At 38.8% G+C, this 23,621-nt stretch overlaps 1 protein-coding gene across 1 annotated transcript in view; it reads left to right on the forward strand.

Annotated features, from left to right (window-relative positions):
- The window catches only part of LOC101859972, a 20,251-nt gene extending 4,125 nt beyond the window's left edge, over positions 1-16,126 (forward strand). Inside the window, exons 2-5 of the mRNA XM_005108618.3 lie at positions 1,795-1,977; positions 3,908-4,246; positions 8,169-8,282; positions 9,308-16,126. Of these exons, the coding sequence (XP_005108675.1) occupies positions 1,795-1,977; positions 3,908-4,246; positions 8,169-8,282; positions 9,308-10,398 (1,727 nt within the window). The 3' untranslated portion in view covers positions 10,399-16,126. The remainder of the gene's footprint in view (positions 1-1,794; positions 1,978-3,907; positions 4,247-8,168; positions 8,283-9,307) is intronic.
- Positions 16,127-23,621: the final 7,495 nt, after the last annotated feature.

Below are 23,621 nucleotides of genomic sequence, written 5' to 3' on the forward strand. Positions count from 1 at the left end.
CTCACACACACACACTCACACACACACACACACGGGCCACTCCATTCGCAATTATTATCAACAAATCTCGAGAACAGAAACTGTAAGGAGAAATAGAGTTCAAGTTTATTTTCCTGAACGTTCGAAGAAATAGAGCCGGCCTTTAAAAATGCTAAAAATATTACACTCCATTAGGCTTAGTGTAATTATAGTTCAAATAAAATCATTAAATTTCTCAAAAACTAGAAATTTGCTAGGGATGAACTTGTGTAAAACAGATAAAAATGTACAAGAAAAGTGCTATTTAGTGGGTTTTCCTGAGCATAGAGTAATAGTTATAGTAAAAATACCCACAATAAAATATTTCCCTTCATCCCCGTCCTCATAAACAGTGTTTCGACTTTGAACCTTGTGTATTTGTTTACATTATTTGTAAATTATAATTACCACTCCCTGAATTTTCTCTCCTTACTCACCGCTTTTCACTTTTTTCGTTTAGTTCACTGCCTTTACTACCAGACATTTTTGGAAGGTACCACAATGTGAGAGAGAGTGGTGAATGGGGAGTGAGATTAATTAATTCAATGTTTCACAGCGAAGAGTCAATGAATGATCCATTGATATAATATATTGTTGGAAAGGTCACTTTTAAAGTGCTTCGACATGATTCATAACTGATAAACCACAAATATAAACAGGCGTACAAAGCATTGCAAACATAATTTCATCTATGAAAATACACCGCAGACTGCAAGTAGGTTAGGCTGTGTAGGCGTAGAATGCTAATTTTAATGCGTGTTGAAATGTGCAAGACATTGACACCTCATGAAGGTCCAGTGGAGTATTAGTATCAGTATCAGGTTAACTGTTACTGGGAAAAGTGTGTTGTTAGGATTGGAGAACATTCTCTCGCTCTTGCAGTGTTTGCACGTTCTTTTTTAAAAATCTGTTACATGTACTCCTTTACAAGAAGATAGGCTTAGTAAATTTTTTATTTTCACTCCGGTATACAGATGCACTGCTTCGGGGGTCAGGTCTAGTTTTATTTAGAAAGGACCTTGAGAACAGGCTCATTCTTTTCTTTGCTGAGCCTTGAAAACATTTGATTGGTTATATTATTATAATGTGTTACTATAGTTGAAAGCGGGAGCAACTTTGACTGTGAGCAAGCTGCCACGTTGATCGCTCAGACTCAGTATGTTAATTTCACGCAATCATAGCAGTAGCAATGGATTATCTCTTCAATTAAGAAATATTCATTTACTTTGGGATATAATTGGAGGGCTGAAGCCCATTAGCACATCACTAAGCCCAGCTCTTGTTCTTATTCTTTGTCAGACTACCGCAATTTCTTTATTGTACTCGAACTCTTTCAAACTCACCCCCTCCCCCCCATTTTGATCAGCCCCTCGGTTGTTTCTAATGGGCTCTCTGAAATAAGAAATCAATATGTTGTTCTGAAATTCTGTGGTAATTATTGTATTTCTTCATCTTTTTACTGCTTATATTCATGTAGTTAAAGTCTTAAAGTGCAGTTTGATTTGATGTCTGATTTTTAAAATTTTATGCAGAGATATTTTTAGTTAATGATTTTTTACTTTATTATATTGTAGTTTTGATCATTCTAAATGTATTCATGTTCCCTGTAAAGTTATGCCAAAGTTATGTTAGATTTTATGTTACTACTATGTTCATTGTCTTTCTAGTTTCTTTAAAAAAAAAAAAAAGAAAACTTAGTTTAGAAGCTTTCTATGGTAAAACTACATGAGTATGAGCTCAAAGATGTAAGCAACTTATTATGATTATTCTCTTCAGGTGATCCTCGCTGTCCTCTCTCCTCCTTCCTGAAGTATGTGACACACTTGCACCCAATGACAGATGCCTTCTGGCAGAGGCCAAAGCGTAACGTCTCACAGTCAGACTACGTGTGGTACGACCACACCCCCCTGGGCAGTAGCACACTGACAAAAATCATGCAGAGGATCTCCCTCCAAGCAGGTAGGCTACGCTTACTTTGTGTACAGAAGTGTTATGTTATGTGTGGATTCCAATAGGAGTCACGCAAGGATAATTTGTTTGTTGGAGTAAAAAGATGCACAAATCTGTGCGATTATATAATAATGGTCGTTTAATGCCGAGAGAAAGTAAAACAGACTGATGTTGCGGAGGGAAAGTTACTTTACTAAAAAAGTAGGACCTACCAGTGATGCTGTCCAACTGCCTGCTCAATTCATGTGGATGAATTTTTAATGAGGCTTTAGTGAACAGGTTTTAGAATTTGACAAAGATAATATTAGATTAATAGTACAGGATTGTTTTAATAATATTTATACAGTGTTCTCCCTCGTGGAGAGTTGGCTCTGTGAACTTTACAAAATAAGTCTGTGTGAAGATAGGGTTTTCTTTGATGCATCCTGTCCCTTTTGGATCCTTGCCTCCCTGATAGCTTGTATTAAGTAATTCTTTTCTGATCCATGCTTCCAAGCTTGGTGACACTTGTCTTTATTTGTTTAGAGATGTCCTGACTACATGCTACCAGTTTCTTCTTTTTCTATTTTGGTTTTGCTTACAGTACAGTCTTTTTTATTTTGTTTGTGGGAGCAAAATTTACGTATATGTTCATCACTCTCTGATCCTTAGTGTAGAACAGAACAGTGCTTGTTTGCCATTTTGTAGTCAGAACCCACTTTATCCATGTTTAGGAGGCTAAAATTTTCTTATTGTCTACCTACATATGATGACCCCAGTGCTTTCTTGTCGTATTTCTATTTATTTTTTACAGTGAGAACAGTTCATAACAAAGAGTGAACTTTAGAAAAAGTTACATATTCAATGCTTACACAAATGGAGATACGACAAGAAAGCACTGAGGTCGCAATTTGTATTTCCAAGTGGGACATTTTACTGAATAATATCTGTCATTATCTGGGTGATCCCACTGCCCACCAGAATTACCAAATCACCCTCTAGCAGACAATATAGATCTATATATATCTCCTAGGACGACAAGCACTGATGTAGAATAGAAAAACAGACTGGTTGGGACTATCTTGTGTTGTGATAAAAGCCTTATGCCTTATCGTGTTATAATATAATGTATTGTAGTGTCTTTGTAGTATTCTACTGACTCAGCCTATATAAGGACTTGTTTGCAGAATCCTCTTGATGTCTCGAGGAAGAGGGTTAAAAAATAATAGATGGAGTGGGGAAGGGTTTATCTGAGAAGGTCATGCTTGGGTTTTCCCTTTGTAACTGGAAAATAAATGTATAAGTTTTGCTGATAGTAGGCCTACTTTGTCTTGTTACGTTTTTTCGCTTACACCAGTTTTAAGGGGCTATTTTTTAACAATTTTATCTTGAGTGGTCGGCGGGTGCTCTGTTGTGGTTTGCTCCTTCTTTCCTATCAAATGTCTATCGTCCTGATCTCTCCTCCTTCTTTTTTGTGTTTGTTACTCTCTTGTAACATCTCTAATCTTCAGCACTTATATGACCTTATTGTCCTGCAAGTGTCACAACACTCTTACTAAATCTAAAACTATTTTTATCTTTGTTTGCCATGCTCAGTGCACAACTGTAATTGTGTGTCCTTCACTGCCTAGTTGCGATCATTTTAGGTGATCAAGTGACTGAGAAGTTCTTCTGTCCTTGTATACCAGTGTGATGTGATACCTGTTGATAATACACTGGAGGAATGTGATATCTGTAATTTGGTTGAGATCAAGAGCCCTCTATATCTGCTTATGTTGTATTTTAAACTTTCTCACCCCTTTGTGTTCGGTGGAGGGGCATGTGATTGATTAGTTGATCTTGCCTTACAGATCTACTAAATTTGTCTCTCAAGAAGCATAAAAAGACTCAATCAACTCATATTATTGGTTCAAGTTAAGTATTGAATGATCATGTTTTCTTTTTCCTTTCTTTTCTCCAGGACTGAGTGACAACTACACAAACTACTCGATTCGCTCGGCGTGCATTCCACTAGTTGAAGCTGTGTGTGAAGAGGCTTTGAGGAAAGAAAATGGTGGAGTGGCTCCTTCACAGAATTCTGTACCGACTGTGGACATCATCAAGCCCCCGGGACCCGTCATGTCTCACTCCACTTCGGAAGAGATCTCCAGTGACGACGGCCTGTCACAGGCCTCAGACATGCAGTCGGCCAAAGATTTTGACCGGAACGGAGGTTCTGTTCGTGTGAAGCCTCCGGGCATCTCCGTCTCCAGCTCTGTAGGATCGGGGAGCATGGATGCTGATGATAGCGATATTTATGGTGAGTCTTTCCTTTCTGATTGACTTCACATCTCGCTTTCTGCTTTATGTTTTAAGTTTCCTATCATGCCTTAATTATTTTTTTTTTGGGGGGGGGGGGACTTTCTAATGTGTGTGTTTTATGTCTGATTGAGCCGAGTAAATCAGAGGCACAAATTTCTGTGCAGTATTTGTCTTTTGTAGTTCGGGGATGTACAAAGTATCTTGAGTCGGTACCCGACAGGACGGGCCATGTAAATGATGTAGTTGAGGACAGGAAGCAAAGTGTATGTGCCCACAGTTCACAAAACAATGAAGGTCGTCCGTACATTTTCTCAAATAGACATGCTGGCTATTTTCACTACTTCAGTCCAGCTGGTCCTCTGTTTGTATTTTTCAATTTTGTCTCCTTGTCAGCGTCTCTCATCCAGTTTGGTGAAATGGCTTATGGTGCTTGTTGGTAGCTTCTTCAAGATGTGACCAACCTGTACCCCACTTGTGCATTTGAATCTCATACTTTACCAGTGCCTGGTCTGTTGTCTGCCACTGCTCCTTCTTTTTTAACTTTCTCTAGCGGTTCAATCATGTTTTTCACCGCTGGTGGTTGTAAAAGTGAATCTTTTTTTGTATTTCTTAGTTGTCTCCCTCGTGTATGTATAGATGTTGAATCTTTGTCTGAACTTTCTCAGACGCACAATTTTTGTGTTGAGTTGATGAGGGATTGAATCATGCTGTAAGCTGTCTACTGGGGAGATTTCAAGCCCCTCGACTTTGCTCTCCCTGCTACGGATGTTGAAATTTACAGATCCTGCCTCCTCCCTCTCTGTCCTACCTTGTACAGAAATGAATTATCATACCAGAGAATCATTAAGCTGAGAAGGCAGCTGGATGTACTGCTTTTCATTGATTGTTGGGGAAGTTTAAGTGAATATTAATTTAGGAATGGCTCTAATTGCAAAAGGTGAAAGATGAATCATTGGATGTTTAATGAAGTGCCCTCTGACCCATGACTCAGTTGGTTGTGTGCAGTGCTGGTTGGTTTTGGGTTGGGTTTGTTTTGGGTTGGGTTTGTTTTGGGTTTTTTATTTTGGGGGGGGGGGGGGTGTTATTGGTTTTTTAAAAAGTAGATCGCACAGTTTGTGGTGGGGATATTCTTCTAGTTTTTATCTCCGTATTTGATTTGATTATTCAGCAAGTTTTTTTCTCTCCTCACACCTGACCAAGATATAGTCACAATGGTGTCAGAAAACTCAGTAAAAAGAAATTCTGGGCCGCGTTGTCCCTTTGATACAGACATGAGCATTTTCTTGTTGACAGAACTGTGAGAAATGTATGCATTTTTTTGTTCTTTGTTCTTTCCCCCCCCCCCCAACCACACACATGTCGAGACCTTCATGGTTACATGTTAAAGACGGCAGACTGTTTGTATTTTAAAATCTATTTTTAAGTCGTGTTCCTACTGTGGGAATGTATAGCAAGTATGCCACAAGTTCAAAGCCCAGGAGGCCAAACAACATTACTTGACGTTCACACGTCATGCTGTCAATGAGTATTGACGTTCACACGTCATGCTGTCAATGAGTATTGACGTTCACACGTCATGCTGTCAATGAGTATTGACGTTCACACGTCATGCTGTCAATGAGTATTGACGTTCACACGTCATGCTGTCAATGAGTATTGACGTTCACACGTCATGCTGTCAATGAGTATTGACGTTCACACGTCATGCTGTCAATGAGTATTGACGTTCACACGTCATGCTGTCAATGAGTATTGACGTTCACACGTCATGCTGTCAATGAGTATTGACGTTCACACGTCATGCTGTCAATGAGTATTGACGTTCACACGTCATGCTGTCAATGAGTATTGATCGGTTTGGGAGAAAAATGGTGTGTTCGTGTTTTGCTTTGTTCTGTTTGTTCTTTCTGTACTGTAGGAGCCTTTCAGCTTTGTAAACTGCGTGTGGCTGGTTGGCGGGTGCTCTGGTGTGGTTTGCTCCTTCTTTCCTATCAAACATTTATCGTCCTCATCTCCCCCTTCTTCTTTTTTATGTTTGTTACTCTCTTGTAACGCCTCTAAACTTCTGGCGCTCATATGACCTTATGCAGTTGCGAGCACCGTAAAGCCTCTACTAAAACTAAACAAACTGTGCGTGTGTTTTTATGGTCCTGTACAGCCAAGAAAAATTTCCTTCTTCGACAATGAAGTATTGTCTTATCGTATCATGTCTTATCTATCTTATCTTATCTTATCTTATCTGAAGTTCAATAATTGTAAGTGAAGGTGAAGAATGTTTTAAAAATCAAGAGCTTGACTTTTCCTCAGATTGGATTTAGTGGGATATATTTTTATAATAAAGGGATTAGATGTAGGTCCTTTGTTCATCATCATATTTGATTGAAGAAAAGAGAGCGTTCAGAATAACTCTACATTCACAAGTGAATGGCTGCTGATGTCATTGTGTCTTTGGGTTATTCCCCCTTCTCTCAGTCCCCACCCCTCCCCACTGAAGTGTGAATTGTAGACTGCCATTTGATCTTTCTGGTGTGAGCGTGACTCCAATCCCCGGTGGGGAGTGAGGGTTTTTTCCGTGATGATTGAACTTCAGTTACTGGCATCTCTGTCATTCTTTAAGTTTACGGATAATTGCTGTTATTTCTCAGTAACAAGTGAGACCTTTGAAATAACGAGGGAACAGTGGGAGATACTTACATTTAGTCCCCCCTGGATCAATGGCGGTCCAACAAGTTCTAAGACTGTGACGTACAGAAGCGCAGTAATTCTCCCTTTCCATAGTAAAGATGTTGATCTATATGTTAACATTTACGTCATCGCCAAGTTCATTCTCCAGTAATTTCTTGGGCAAAGTTCAGACAACATCTGATCTGATTGTCGGTGGAAATGTCTAGTGCATGTAAAGTGCCATGCGAGTTTGTGCCACGAAAATGTCAATGCTGAAAAAGCTTGTGCTATTCATGACGACTGAGTTGGCATTTAAGGACTGTGAGGGTTATTGATCAGACACACATTATAGGTTTTTGGGGTCTGGAAATACCAGGAGTGCCTTGTTTGGAGTTGCAATAGGATAATTGGAGGGGAGGGGTATGTGCGTCATCCTAGAAGTGCCTAGTGGGGGATGAGAGCAGTGTGTGTGTGTATTTCTGTCTGGGTGCAGGGGAACAGTGTACACACATAGTTCTGCTGCTCGCACTCGGAGAAGTGGAAGCTTTTTATGAACTCGTCTGTGAACACCTGTTGGAATCGGATCCAAAAGTACTGTGACATCTTAGATAGAAGAGTAAAACATGCTTTGATTGTTTGTTTTTGTTGGTTTGTTTTTTTCTTGTGTATCTGTGTGTTGTTGGTTTTTTTAGTTATGTATATTATATACAGTCAAAATTGTCTGAGACGGCCACCCATTGTTGAGGAAAAAAGTGGTTGTGTTAGACATATCACTACCTCAGTGCTTTCTTGTCGTAGCTCCATTTTTTTAAACAGTGAAAACAGTTCATAACAAAGAGTGAGCTCAAGAAGAAGTCACATTTTCACTGTTAAAAGAATTTGAGATATGACAATAAAGTACTGAGGTTGCGCTGTGGACATCTTGGACAATGTCATTATAGTATACCTTTTTAAAAAAAAAGCAAGGAGGTCAGTGATTGTTTGGCCACGTGGCTGTTACCGCAGGTTCAACTGTATGTAAATATTCATGTGTTTATATACACAAAATGTATTCATGTGAGTGGGAAGATTATCATTATGAAACACATGGAACAAAAATAAACTGTTTTATGATTGAGCGTAGAAAAGTTGTTTTTAATTATCTGTTTACATTGTCCATGCTTGGGAGGCAGTAGCAAGAAAATGGATAGGTTGTTGAAAAAAAGAATTGTCAATTCCACTTTTGTAATGAGTTTGGAATTAAATTGTATTTCCAGGTTTGATGCAGGCAAAAACTCAAGTACTGGATCTCATCCGTGGGCTAATGGTCAAAGACATTCAGAAGTTTGTGGACTGGCTCAAGACAGTTCGAGTTCAGTACAGTGCTGGAGGTAAGCAGCTTTATTTTTTCAGTTTAAGTAAGAGTTTTACAGCACTTTCAACACAATTTAGTGATAAAAGTGCCGAAGATTAGAGGTGGCACTAGAGAGTAACAAAACACAAAAAGAAGGAGGAGAGATAAGGACGATAGACATTCGATAGGAAAGAAGCAGCATACCAGATCAGAGTACCTTCCAACCACCCTCAAGTAGGTTTTTCAGGCTGGTTATGTTTGGAGTGTTTGGAAAGTGTTGCTGTGAAGTTCCACTCCTCTCCTTGACTGACTCTCTGTCCTTTGCCTTTCTGTCTGTTGGTTTTCTTTGTCACGTGTGTAATTATTGTAGTGTGAGTCATGAGGATGTTGTTTTGCTTCTCTTAAATGCGAAGAAAAAAAGCTATTTTATTTGAATTAGAAATTTAGCAGTATCATTTCAAGTTTTGTGGCTCTAGTCTTGTATTTGATTTTGTTGTTGTTTCCCTCTTTGCCTGTCTTTGTTTTGCTCACTCAAATTTTGTAGTTGCTTATTATATGATAGTTTGTTCCGGAATCTCTCTCCCATTTGGGAATTTAATTTTGGCATTGTAATTATTGTCTTCAAAGAAGAAAAGTTACAAACACAGTAGTTCTTGCTCTCTGCATTGCAAACTGATTTGTCAGTGTTTTTGTTTACTGCTTTTTAATCACACTTCAGATTCAGTGGGTTTTAATCTAACATACATATGTGGATTTAAATTCTGAGTAGTTTTTGATGAGATTGCAAATTTATCAGGCTGTGTGTGCAAATGCACTACATCTTTTCAATTTAAAAATTATTAGAGGAATTTTTAGATTGATGTTGTTGCATCTCTTGAAGCCAAATGTTTCCTGTAGTAGAAATGCCAGGAAATATTTATTATGAATGATATATATTATTATATGTGCATGTTATTGTTCATAAATGTACTGGTTGCACACATTCAAGTCTGTCTCCTTCGTGTTACATCTGTTGCAAATTGTTCACAAATTGCTCATTATTTTTGTGGGTTTTTTTTTCAGAACTGATTGTACTGTGCAGCCCTGTGGACAAAAGTAATGTGGAGCCGATTCCTGATGACATCACAGTGGACAGGAATGGCGTCCCATCCCGAAACGGCACGCCAGACCCCACCTTCAAAAAGTCGGGCAGTCTGGATTTGTCTGAGAAGCGCCAGAAACTGAAGAAGGAATCGTCGGTGAAGGAAGAAGACAAACTCGATTTGCCCGAGCTGACGGGGACGACTATCAAGCAAGTGGACTTTAGCTCTGTGGCTGGTGTCCACTGTTCCTCTGACGAGTTTGGGCCCATGAAGATCAGCGTCCCTACCCATGATACCTTGCTGGTGACGGGAATCCCAGAGAATCTCCAACTGATGATGCACAAAAAACGTGGTCAGAATGGACACCGGGAGTCGTTGATCTCGAGAGTTTTCTGCTCTGAGAATGAAATGGATGTTGCTGAGGTTGTGGCCGTAATGGGCACTCACAACAAGAAGGCCAAGCAGCGCAATGGCCACGCGGTGAACAACCATGTTGCCAGTAGCAACGGCATCAGCAGCAGCCCATACCACGTGGTGGAGCATCAGGTCAAGCACCAGACAACGGTGCTGCACCGCAGCCCTCACCAGGTCATGGTGACCATCCCGGCCGCCCACACCCCGATCATGTCCACTCTGAGCGCCCGTGAGCACTTCAAGGATCACAGGAACAAGTCCATGGGTTGCCTGGAGACCCCGCCCCTTCTGCCCGAAGGCATGGCCTCCCTGAAGCGAGTGTCCAGCACGGGAACCCCCGTGCTCAAACGGCAGGCCCACGTGATTGAGCCGTGCGCTATGTACCCCGAGAACCTGACGGTGAAGCGGCCCCGCGACGACAACCTCCAGGCCACAAATCTCTCCATGAAACCACTGAAGAAGACGGAGTCGCAGGAGGCCAAGAGAGCCAGAGCCGACCGGCTGGCCGACTCGCTCCGCTACCACCAGGAAATTCTCCAGAACTCGCCGCTCATCAAGCGACCGGGCGAGAGGAATTTCTCCGGTTTTCGTCACTGTTATGCCAACACTGTGGGCAATTCGGTGAAACCCGAGCCTCTCGATACGTCCTACAGTTGATGGTCGACTGGAAGATTGTCTGGTTGAAATTTTTCTAAGCAGTACCCTTGCTGCTTGTGTTGGCTCCCGAGAGCGGTGAGCTGCAAGTTGTTGTCGCCACGGCAGCTGGTTGTCTGCGGCATTTTGTTGTCATTACGCCATTGTCTATGAAAACCCGTTTGGGAGTTTGGTCAAATTAGATGGTCTCTTGAAGAAGGTGTGAAGACCAACTCGATGCTAGGACCTGTTGCTTGGACTGATGTTGGTGTTTGGCGTTTTATTCAACACCCTTGTTATGATGTTGTTCTAGGTATGGTTTTGAACAGAATGCTCTGGTTTTGTGATATCATATGACATGGCTGTTTTGAATTTTTTATACTCACACATTTGCAGATTATTTGTTAGGCCATCATGGCCACTTTGTCTGCAAAGTTCTGTGTTTTCTTTATAATGCTAGATTGTACATAAACATTATATACATATGTATATATATGATATGTCATATATATATATATTTGTGTATATATATTATATATGCTTTACCTGTGAGTTCAGAAAATTTCATATTTTTCGCTTTGGATATGAAACATGTTAGTTGTTTCGTTTGTGATAACCAATTTATCATTCATTATAAAAAAGAAAAAGAACAAAAAACATTCTGCTGTTCAAGACAGAACTGCCCCCATGTGTATCTGTAGCTAGTTCTTTTTTTTGTAATTGAATCTAAATCCACCGCCAAACTATATTCAGTTTCTACATTCACACAGCTGTATAGGTACTGTATAAAGCCACATTTGTATTTTGTTTTTTTATGCTTCGGTACATGTGCGCACAAATGGCACTCTCTCGCAGCAGATGATCCGCTGTGCCGGATAGCGACAAGGTTAGTGTGTGTACTCGACACAGAGGCAAAGCCGGAGGTACGGGCTGGACTGTGTTGTCCTTGAGAGGAGCAGACGTGCTGACTGATGAAGATCAGTAAATTATTAGGTTTTTAAAAAAAAATTTACTGATTGGATTGACCTGAACTGAAAGTGAAAGTTCTGGTAGGCTGTTTGGATGTCGTGCCGTTTGTTGGCCCAGAGAGACCCTGTGGCCTTTGATGCACTCTGTATAGCCACCAAGCTTGGATGGCTTAGAAAAGAGTCGCTGCAGACTCCCTTCAAGGCATTGCTCCTCTAAGCAGATGATGCACGGCGAGATGAGATGTCTGATTTGAACTTTTGTATGTTATCACATTTTTGATAGACTGAATATTCAATAGGCTTCTCTGAATTATTGTAGAGACATTCCACTATGTTGTTGTGACACCCTGAATTTAAAAAAAAGATGTTTTATCCTATATTATCCAATAGCCTCGTTTAGAGTTTTTGCACAATGCCATAATCAAGAAATCCATACCTTGTAAATTCAAGAAGTCTCCTCTATTCAATTGCTGTTTTGATTTTAGTTCTGTTTGATGTTTCTTCTGACACAAACAACACTCTGTAATTATCCAAGGCACATGATTTCTTGTGTTCCTTTTTTTTTTTTTTTTTTTTTTTTTTTTTTTTTTTTTTTGAGATATAAGAATTCATATAACTGTTGTGAGTTATTCCTTCTGTATGACATGAACCTGTCTTGTTGACGGCAGGTTGACATAATGTATGTGTTCTCTCAACAAGAAAAGAAATGATGTACCACTGTGTTCAGACAGCTTAGACCCGATAACATTTCGAGATAAATTTTGTCCGAACGTAACGGCAACCTTGAGGCAGCTTCATTTTCCATCTGCCATCAGCTGTGAAATGCTAAGCCTTGGAACATGGACAAATTGGATGCTAGTGGGGGGGGTCATAAATTAAGAAGTGATTGTCAATCTCTACTGTATCTATACTAGGTGCAGATAAGCCCACATTTTTTTTTGTCAAAGAGACAATGATTTGCCATAAGTAAGTTCATGTTTGGTCTAGCATCTTTTTCTTCGGGCTTACCCGATTTATGAAAAAGGCATTGTCTCAAGTTGTTAGATTGAACAGCAAAGGTTCTCTGCCTGTGGTGGTAACTTTGTCATGGTGCTCCCAAAATGCGGTACTCCTTACACGTGTATCGCTTGACCTGTCTTGTTGGGTACATTGTGTGTACACAGGGTTTATAAAGTGTAGTCCAGGGTCTATAAAGAGATGGTATAATAATGTTTCTTGGAATTTTTATGGCATCGGAAAAGTGCCCCCCCCTCCCCCCTCAGTACCATGTATTCACATTGTAGTTTTGTTGCATTCTTTCTTGATCTGCTCTGTTATAAACGCCTGTGGCATGAGTAATGTTATGGAAATTTGTACCCCGTGACGATGAATATATGCGAAAAATTTAAGTGCCTCAGGTAGCCTTAATAAATAAACCTATGTTTCCAATTTGAGGTCCCTTTCACGTGTATAGTAGCATAGTTCGGAACTTACATACATACATAGGATGCTTAGCGACTGATGTCCAGTTTTGTACATAAATTGATACTAACGCGGCAAGTTGTGACATTGTACAAGTTTCGGGTGTTCCATTTTCTTTGTGAGCATGTTGGACTATGTTCAACATGTTGATTAAGGTTGCCATAGTGTTTTTAGTTCTGTAGCAAAAATCATTTGCTTCTGTGTAGTAGTCACCTTGTTGGTAGTGAAGTTTCAGTTGTGTTCATGTATACTTTTTGAGAACTTTCTACTGTCAACATTTGGGGATTTTAAAAAAGTACGATTAGCAGGAAGAGGAAACGGTATGGTTCTAAGGTCAGAGTTTGTTGTGAAAATATGCAAGATTTCTGTCACTGTACGCACAGGACAAGTATGATTTCTACGACTGTACGCACAGGAAAAGTATCTCTGCATGCCTGGAGAACAACACAAGTTCATGGGGCAGCTGATCTGTGACTGCACTGGAGAAACAGCTAGCTCAGGCCATGTCATTCGAGTTGATATCCCCCCCCCATTTGCGTTAATTTTTACCTTGCTTATCCATGGATGTATAAAGTGCAATAATATCTGTGATGCTCCCTTTTGGTCCATTTTTCTTCTTTTCCTTTGATGTATAATTTCTATTGGACACTCTTAGCTGCTGTTCTGTTGTGGTTTTTTTTTTTTCCGATTGCTTTATTCCTTCATGCTTTGTCTTTACACCTTTTTTTTTTTCATTTATCATAAACATTCTTCATTATTACAACTGAGTTGAACATGATTTGTGTCTCACCTAGTGTCGCTTTTTTCTAAGACCAGGGAAAACTTTGTAAAAACCTTTCGTCATAAAAAAGCATATTGTCTATGTTGTGGCAGTGAAGGGTATTTTTAAGTGTTTGTGGTGGAGTTGATTTTGTGTTTTTTCATTCTGTCGAGGAAAATTAGAAGGAAAAAAAAAACAAGAACAAAAACTTGGTTGTCTTGTTGTCCATGTCTCTGTAATCTTGAGTCTGTAAGGAATGAGCTCACTGAGAAAGTACTGTGACTGAAGAACTTCGCAAATGTTGTGTAAGACACGAGCGTGTTTCTTCTTCTTTTTTTTTTTCTGGACTGCCATTATAATGATGATTTTTTATTCCTGTTTGATTTAGTTGTTTTATAACCATCCTTACACTTCGCTTTGCTAATGACAACTTATAAAACTTACAAAGGACACGCTTAATCAACTGTGTAATAAGTATATTATATTCTCATAATTCTTACTCTTTTAAACTACAGTTATGGTAACATTAACCAAGGTATGTTTTCCCCCCATGTAGTTTCCTCGAAGTGGACACAGAGGTGAGCGGAGACAGAGAGGTGAGCGGAACAGAGAGAGAGAGGAGGAGGATATGATTTTGCTTTTCTGCTTTCATTTTTATTCCATACCCACAGTGTCATTTCACTGGTATGAAGCCTTTTTTTAATCAGGGTAGAGCAAGAACTTGAAATAGAAGTAGAAGTGAGCGAACGAGTTTTAACGTTTTTTGTTGATTTTTTTTTATTTGGTGAGAGACGAGTGTGGCTGTGTGATGACACTACTAGTGATTGGTTCTGTTACTTTTCTATAGTGATTGGTTCTGTTACTTTTCTATAGTGATTGGTTCTGTTACTTTTCTATAGTGATTGGTTCTGTTACTTTTCAAAAGCTGTCTTTATTTATGGCAGCTCATTTTTTACTTTGTTGCTTTCCGCTTTTTTTGAGTTCAATCATTTTCAGCTACTTTTTTTTGGTGCATTTTATTTCGGAGAGGTATGGAACTAGAAGAACTAAATGAGTTGTAGAAGCTGTTCTCGTGGCTCTTCACAAATTTTCAAGCCTTGTTTGTGATGCTGCTCCATCTTATGCTTGTTCATTTTGAGTTTTTTAAAGAGCTGATATTTTTTTTATAGATCTTTTTAAAACAGCTGGAAAAGTTCATGCAGGCCGTATGTCATTTAACCCATGAGAGGAAAACAGTTTTTGACAATCTGATGTCTTCTTTTTTTTTTCCGACTAACTAGCCAAGTTTATTTGACTTAAGCCTCATGGCATGAATCATACGCTTACCCTTCTGGATCAAGTTTCGTTTGTTCTGCAGTGAATATATTGGAAGTTTTAGCTTTTAAAATGTTCAAGCAAGCTTTTACCCCAAAACAGCTTCTTAGCAAACGGTTCTTCTAGTTATTGTTTCGTGGACACCTCGGAAAGTTCATATTTTGGTCTGGTGCTCTGTAGTTGGAAGTGATTAGAACTCAATGTAATTCAAGGTAATCTTCAAGTATTTAATGTTCCACTTTCGAAAGGTTTTTTTTAAGCTGCCATTTTGACTTTATCTACTTCTGGTTATATATACAATATTCATTTAATGGTATTATTTCATTGAGAAGTTACAGCGAAAGGACTAAGAGCCCCAGTGAGCTGAATTTTACTTTATTTTTCTCTTTGATATTTGAAAGAGATTTAATGTTTGCTTGTTTCAACATTGTTGGTTGAAAGTTTTTCTCCAAGGTCAAAGAAATTCTAACGGGAATGGGGTTTGGGGTTGTTTTTTTCTACCTGTTTTCTGTTACTCTTTTTTTTTTTGTAGGTGCATTAAAAACAGTCTATACTATATAGATATATATATATATATAAGAAATGTGTGTGTGGTCATTGGGGTAAAACACTTGAATGGTTTAGCGAACAATGTTGACTTGATGGTCTTTCCAACAGGTGGAAAAAGTTGTTCTACTTTGAGTCGCTTTTCTTTGTTCTATTTCACTGGCTATTGTGACTGGATGATGAAATTGGGTGATTTTGTTATTATCGATCCTGTCATTTGCTGTCAGTTCATATATACCCCGGTCCAGAGAGGGAAAGGAGGGAATGTGATTAGCCCTGAAGGTTGTGGTGCACTGAGCATTTGTTTCACCAGTTCTCTATTACAGTGTGTTGACTGTTGTAACCAAATACCTGATGCTCTCTTACAGAAAAACTACCGAACTTTAAATAAATGATTTGGCACTGAATTTTTATGTCGAGTCTTGAATTCTCACTATGAAAAAAAACAAACAACATACATATATATATATATATACGTATATATACTGCGCTTTTTTGTGTTTGGTGTGAAGCTGGATTCTGTACATATAAAAATCTAGACTTGTCATTAAAATCAGATTTGGTAGACGTATTTCCTGTATTGGCTTGTTTTTTCTTGTGTTTATTACGTTCTTAAAGTCAATTAATTTTGACATACCCATGAACATAATAATAATATGCTGTTTGTGTTTTCGAAAAAAGAAATTAAAAGATCCTTTCAATCTTGAGAGTCATGTGACACAAATGATTATTTTTTTACTCTGCTCGTTGAGATACGTGTGGTGTAACACTTGTCGGAAATTGTGAACATCAATGATTTTGATGTAGCACCTGACAGAGATGCGGTTTCTGGGACACTTGAATCGACGTTAAAAAGGCCTTGGACTTGGACATTTTTTGCTCATGGTACAACTCTGAATGCAAAGGAGGCAGGGGTTGACTCGTTATCGTAGCAACTCTCTTAGAAAGTAAAGTCTGTACAGGTGGTTGACAGGGAAAGACCAGGATAATAAACATGTATCATGTTCATGTAGTTGTTCTTTTTAGAACATCCGAGCAAAGGGACAAATGGTGAGCCATGATCGCCGATGTCTTCAACTGGTCTAGCATTTAATGATGACGACAATAGCATCTGCTGGTCGCAAACAAACATCTGACCTGCACTAGATGACATTAACCGATCAACGAGATCAGGCAAAACAACAAACATTCAGTTTATTGGCCAGCGTCTGGCGTAGTAATGATCAGGCTGTCGTGTTCTCTGTCTGACTAGTACATGGTGAGCTCGATATTCATATCATTATGTTTAACATCCCAGTTGACTTAAGTAAGATCGTTGTAGAGTAAAACCATGGGTGAAATGGACACAGCATCCCTTGGAGACAGACGCAGATACTCGATTAAAAAAATATATATATACACATGCGAACTGAACTCGCCTCTTCTGTGTGTGATAGTAAAGGGCATAATCATTACACTTTTATTACACATTTGCTTTTGGCGCATGCCACTCAGAACTTTCATAGATCAACGCCACCTGGCCCCAGTTAGTAGTTAGCAAGGTGAGCAAAATGTTTGAATTCGAAACTCCTCTTTTCCCCCGAAGTTTTCTGGAAGCAAAATGGTATCTGTGGTGTAGCAGTTAGGCCTTTTGTCTTCGCACATAAAAGAAAAGAATTCCATTCTCGAGTGGGGAGGATGATTTTTATCAAGTATCTCGGTCTCTCTGCTGGGACACTACTGTATCCATCTCAGCCCAGAGTGGCACTGACAGGCAGGGTCCAAGCCCACCTCCTAAATCATTTTTTTTATAGTAGAGGGTTTTACGGCGCTCGCAACTGCATAAGGTCATATGAGTGCCAAGGGGTGGGTGTCAACAGAGAAGTCTTACAGGGAATCAGACTTAGACTGCTCACCTCTCTAGCTTCAACAGCACAAGGTCTGCTTCGACTATCAAGGCACCCCAAAATAGGTCACAAGAGAGTGACAAAGATACAAAAGAAGTAGAGGAAAATGACAATAGTAAGGATCAGGAAAGAAAAAGCAGCAGTTCCCTGTTGTAGATCAGGCACAGTTATGAGCGTGACATGAGTCAGCCCATTTACAATTGTCCCCCCTTTGGGAATAGCCTCCTAAATCATGATCTAAATTACGTCCACAGGGGTGAAAAGACAAACATTTTTTTAAAAATCCGATGCAACAACAAGGGAGGGTGTCACACACAGTGCACAAGGGTGGCTCAGAAAGTCATTAAAGTTGTCACCCTGCGGGTAAGATTTTGGCTTCAATCATATGACGAAAGAGCAATACATCTAACTGATCATAACATGACTACTTTTGAAGCAACCATAAGAGTTTCATGTGGCGTTTCTCTTGATTATCTTATGACCGCACATACAAAAGAATGTTTGGAGTGGGTGGTTGGCGGGTGCTCTGGTGTGGTTTGCTCCTTCTTTCCTATCAAACATCTATCGTCCTTATCTCTCCTTTTTTGTTTGCTACTCTCTTGTAACACTTCTAATCTTCGGCACATATATGACCTCATTGTGTTGCAAGTGCCTTAAAACTCTTACTAAAACTAAAAGGTTGTGTGCGCCCTGGGGGAAAAAAGGCAATGCTCATGAAAGTATTGAAAGAACCCATCCATTTTACATCTTTATTCCTTACGCACTGCAAACTTGGCGAAGCGTCAAAACTAAATTTACGAAAATTTCCAGTGTGCCTGTGGAAAATCTTTTGGATACAATAACACAGTCTGGCATTAGATAAGACAATTTGGTAAAGGGAGAGACAGTGTTTTTGAAGACCCATGTTCCAGTTCTGGTCACCCAAATTCCCCTGTGAACAAGAAAACTGTTGATGTTATCCAGCACCACCGTATTGCGCAAGATCCCTACGTCTCTATACTAGAACTTTGTGACATGTCTAGACTTAAATTTGGGTTGATATAAAATATTACAGCTTTGTCCACACTGTGTATATATATATATATATATATATATCTATATACATATCTATATCTCTCTCTCTCTCTCTCTCTCTCTCTCTCTCTCTCTCTCTCTCTCTCTCTCTATATATATATATATATATATATATATATATATATATATATATATATATATATATATATATATATATATATATATATATATATATGAAAAGCGTACATTCTTTTTTTACTAGAGTGCCGAAGATTAAAAAAGAAAATGAAATGGTATGGGTATAATGTCCCTATCAACACTTTTAAGGTTAAGATTAGTAGAGGTGTTACACTCATATCTTTTGCATTTTGTAGTGAACTCTAACCATAACACATAAAAGATGCTGGATCACTAGAGGAAGAAGAGATCAAACGTACACAATGCAATTCGCCAAGGAAAAAAAAATGGTATTCATCAATGAAACACACACAAAAAAATCCCCAACAAAGATCCCAAAAATTGAACAATGATTCTGATAAGTACATAACCTTTATTTCTTAAAATATTTTTTTTTGCAGGTTGAAGCTCGGTGTTACATGTAGAACATTACATCATGAAACTATGATATTTTATACTCCGATACATTAAAAAAAATATAATGGAAAAAAAGAGGCAGCAGTCAGCTGTAAACATACACTTTAAATTAGTGTCTTGTAAAAGAAAATGAGAGAACTATATTTTTTAAAACAAGAACATTTTTGAGTGTATGACGGTCTGGAATTTTAGGTGGGATGGTGTACCAACAAACTAAAAAGACGATAAAGTAAACCTTACATTTGACAAAAATACAAAAATGTCTTTCTCATGCTCAAACTGCCAAGCCTTTCATCTCTGTGAAGTTAAAAAAAAAATGTGACAAACTACATTTTATGAAACAAAAATCCAGAGATATCAAATTAGGAAAGAAAAATTAGAAAAAATATCCACATGGTAAGTCGCAAAACTAAGAACTGCACCGGAAGAAAGAATGCAAATACATAGCAGGTGACTTACAAGCATCCAAACACAACTGCTACATGTCGCATGTCGACCCTCTGTCCCCTCACACGGTACACAAAGAACAATAAAACTGTACGGTAGAAAAACCTTTTGATTTCAGACAATATCTAGCAATAGCAATGAACTTCATGGCTCCTGTTTAAAAAGAAAGATTTTTAAAAGCAATTAATTGAAACCTGTGTGTAGCGCAAACATTTGTTTCCCTGCACGATATATTAGAAACAATCCCGTAATTACCAACATTACTCTTGCTTTAGATAAAAAGAGAACATTGTATATTTGCTACTCTTAATTAAACCACTTGCGATACTGACTTGGGGCAATCATTGTGATAATATTAATATGATAAAGAATGACTCGCCAAATAAGACAAGATAAAACTTCTCATGGGATTTATTACAAGGGGACAGTTTCATGCAGTTCTATCCTCTGAAGAACTTTCAATGAGAGTTTCTTTGATTAACTTTTTCAAGAGGAAGCCTACAGTTGAAATGTCTACATCTTTTACTTTTACCATATTTTCATGCTTCTTTTTGATGTGAAAATGATAAGAACCACCATGAACTCTAGAATCGAGCTCTTAAAACTAAAACTGTAAATTTTCATGTGTTATCATTTTCCATGCATGAAATTGTCAATAAGAATTCTTAAAATCATCCTGATATTTAAAAAATCTTATAACTCGTTTAACTTCACAATGTCCATCAGTTGATGTAAAGAATTCTGGTTATAGAAATATTTACTTTACAATATTTAAAAAACTAATATTCTCATTATCCTTTGAACAATAAACTAATAAACTATGGCTGCTATAATCTGATGTTAGTCAGTTTATCTCTTTATTTACCGACGAGTCGTCTTCCAACATGTCACACTTTTTCTAACACTTCTCGTTTTGAATAACCAAATGACAGTGGCAGTTTGTTTATTTAGACAACAATCTACACATAGTTGACAAACAGAACAAGAGCAACACAAAAATGAACATTCAGTGCAGCTGAACAGAGGAAATATCTTTCCAATTTCATTTCAAATTTTACTCACAAGAAAACTGACAACAGAAACAAAAAGATGGCTGATCTTGAATCTATTGGGGGGGTGTCGGTTTATGGAAAACTTCCACACCCCTAAGAAAGCAAACAATGCAGCTTTTCCCCACCCGGCACAACCTTCAGACTAATGCTCTTCCTTGGCAGGGAGCATTGTAATAGTAAACTCTCTCTCAGCAGAACATGCACAGAAACAACTCTCATCTCAAAGCTGGTCCCCTGTACAAAAGTCAAGGGTTTTCTTAATAATTTAGTTTACACCCACATATCTGTGATCATAAAGTTTCATTGTTCTTGAAACAAGTAAAAAAAATAACTCGATGAATGCTCACGCTGCCTAACCTTGCCTTTGACAAAGGCCATCACAAAAGACTGTATCTAACCTACAGCAACATCAGAACAAAGTTGACTGCTGAATAAACCACGCAACAGGATAAAAACGAACAGTCGAGTTAGCTTCAACCAATATCTGTGTGACCGCTGAGTTTTCTTGCATTGAGCTGGGTTTTCGGTTTTAAAAAGTTTTCAAAAAGAAGTTCTCTGACAAAGTATGCTTCACACAGTTAGTTGCCACTATTTCTAACTCAAACAGCGGTGAGTATTCCTCCGTCTCTCTTTTGTACGAAGCCCTGTTCACAAAACATGCTGAATGTTACAGCAATACACATGAGCTTTACAAATCTTTTATCCACCTCTGCGGAAACTTTGTGCTCTCCCAGAAAGAGATCCTTTAATAGAGCTCTGGTGAACTCTCAATTAACAAAAAACTACTTTAACTTTAAGCCTACTTCACAGGGGGAAAACGTACAAAAGTGCCCATTGGGAATAATACAAAAATGAACGTAGTCTTTTGTGGACTTTGAATGATTGATCCCAGGTTCAAAGTGAGTGTGACACACGGTCATCATTCAGTGCCAAGAACGCTTCACAAACTAACAGCATTAATGAGATGCACAAGTTGACGCAAAACACAGCAAGATGAGCATGATGGGGGGAAAAAAGGGGTGACAGAAATAAATGCAGTCAGTCGGAGAGGTAAGAGTGAACTTCAGCAGTCAGGAGCTATTGTAAAAAAAGAAAACACCCCAAAAACAATGGATACAAAAACATACCTTGTGAGAGTAGAAACATTTCTTCTGCTATCCTACCACACATTGTTTTATTTCATGGCAGAAAAAATATGTGACTGTGCTGTACATATACATATAATTTCTTCTTGGAATGCATGCTACAAGACAAAACAATAACGCCTGATGGACATGATCAAATCACCCAATCTTAGTAGTGCAGTTGTGAGAAAATTAATATCAGCATTTTACTCTAAAAACAACTTATATATATGCCACAACAGTCTTCAGAGGGTTGAAAAAAATCATCACTTTCCGGGCCCAAAAAAAAGAAACTTCCATTGTCTTCCCAGTCTTGTCTTTTCAGAAACAGAAATATAAAGCAAGGATAGAAGCAGCAGACAGACACCCCCCCCCCAAAAAAAAAACCCTTTAAAAATACCCACTAGATCTACACCTGCTTATTTTGTTGAAGATACCTTTAAAAAAATGTATTAAACATACCCTTCTTCAGGCAGTTCTTACTTTATCTTCAACTTACGGCACTCCCCTGTAGTTTTAAAAATATTTTCCTACAGTAACATCCCAACCAATCAACATGTTCAGTTTGATCTAGTTTCCGTCCAGCAATTTAAAAAAAACCTACGCCAATGATCTAGCTTTAGAATACAGTCAGGTGAGGGGGGGGGGGGGGGGGGGTGTTACAGCTTCTGGGAACACATCAAGCACTGTGCTCAGCAATGTTATTTCTATCACTATCATTTATTTATTTATTATTATATTTTCTCTACCGGGAACGACCTTTAGATTTGGGGAAAAAAACCTGACAATTTATGAAGTTGCATTTTCAAGACAAAAAAACGGTTTAGTTAAAGGTAATCGACACAACTTCTACGGGGTTACACAGTAAACAAATGCTTCAAATAATAACTGTACTTCATGTGATTAGAACAGGGGGGGGGGGGAGACCCTGGAAAACAACATCCCTGTTATTGTCTTTCTTTCATTAAAGACTAGCTTGCTTTACCCCACCAGGAGATACAACAAGGAACGTTTTATTGAAAGCCAAATATCACCATCTGACATTGATGACCTCACTGACCCCAAAGACGTACTCGCGTTCATACGTGGGCATGTGCAAAACAAAACACACCTCTCAGAAGACAGACGGACGTAGAGTTAAGATGAAGGGTAATTTCTTTTCTTTCTTCAGATGGATCTTGAATAATTTTTCAGGCTTAGAAAATTTGGGAAATTTGATCTCACACAATTGCTTTTGTCAATTATCAACCAATGGTAGAGGGCTACACCGATGCACAATAGAAAACAGATACATTTTGTAGCAGCAGCAACCATTCCACCAGGACTCTATTTTTTTCACTACATTTTGAGTTTGAGGACGAAGGCTAACAACAGTTTTCTCTGCCTTTGTAACTCCTCACCACAAAGATTAAAAAATGAGTACATGTGGACTTATTCCAGCAACACAGACAGTGTGTGTGTGTGGGGGGGGGGGTGTGTGTGTGTGTGTGTGTGTGTGTGTGTGTGTGTGTGTGTTTGTGTGTGTGTTTTAAAGAGAGAGACACAAAGAGAGAAAAGAGAGAGAGAGAGAAATGGAGAGTGCAAAATACATTCATCACCCGTTACAATTTATTGATTATTCAAGCAGTGGACAGACACTGGACCTCGCAATTGCGCCGTCCAAAACATCTGTAGAGCAAGGATGAACATCTGGAAAGGAAATTCATGGTCAAAAGCTGAAATACACACACCACACACCAAAGCGCCAAAATTCAAATGAGTTCAAAGATTTCCAGAGCCCCCCTTCTTCGGCAACAGAAAAAAAGGAACCAGAAAAAAGCACGGGGGAGGGGGCGGGTGAAAGACCAAGAATCCTTTCGACCGCGTTGGGAAATTTGTTTAAGAATGACGTACACTCATTCAAAATGCAAAGCACAGAAGCGCAGACTCGTTCACTACAAACATTTTCCAACACCATTGCTGGTCGCTTTTACAGCCCGGCGTCCTGAGTCAAGGTCAACATGTCTTGTTCAAGGACACACAGCAAGCACAGTGGCCACAGTGTATCCCAAACGCTGTCAGCGAGAGATGAATGACACAGA

Source organism: Aplysia californica, unplaced genomic scaffold (genome assembly GCF_000002075.1).
Source record: "Aplysia californica isolate F4 #8 unplaced genomic scaffold, AplCal3.0 scaffold00705, whole genome shotgun sequence".
Taxonomy (NCBI): domain Eukaryota; kingdom Metazoa; phylum Mollusca; class Gastropoda; order Aplysiida; family Aplysiidae; genus Aplysia; species Aplysia californica.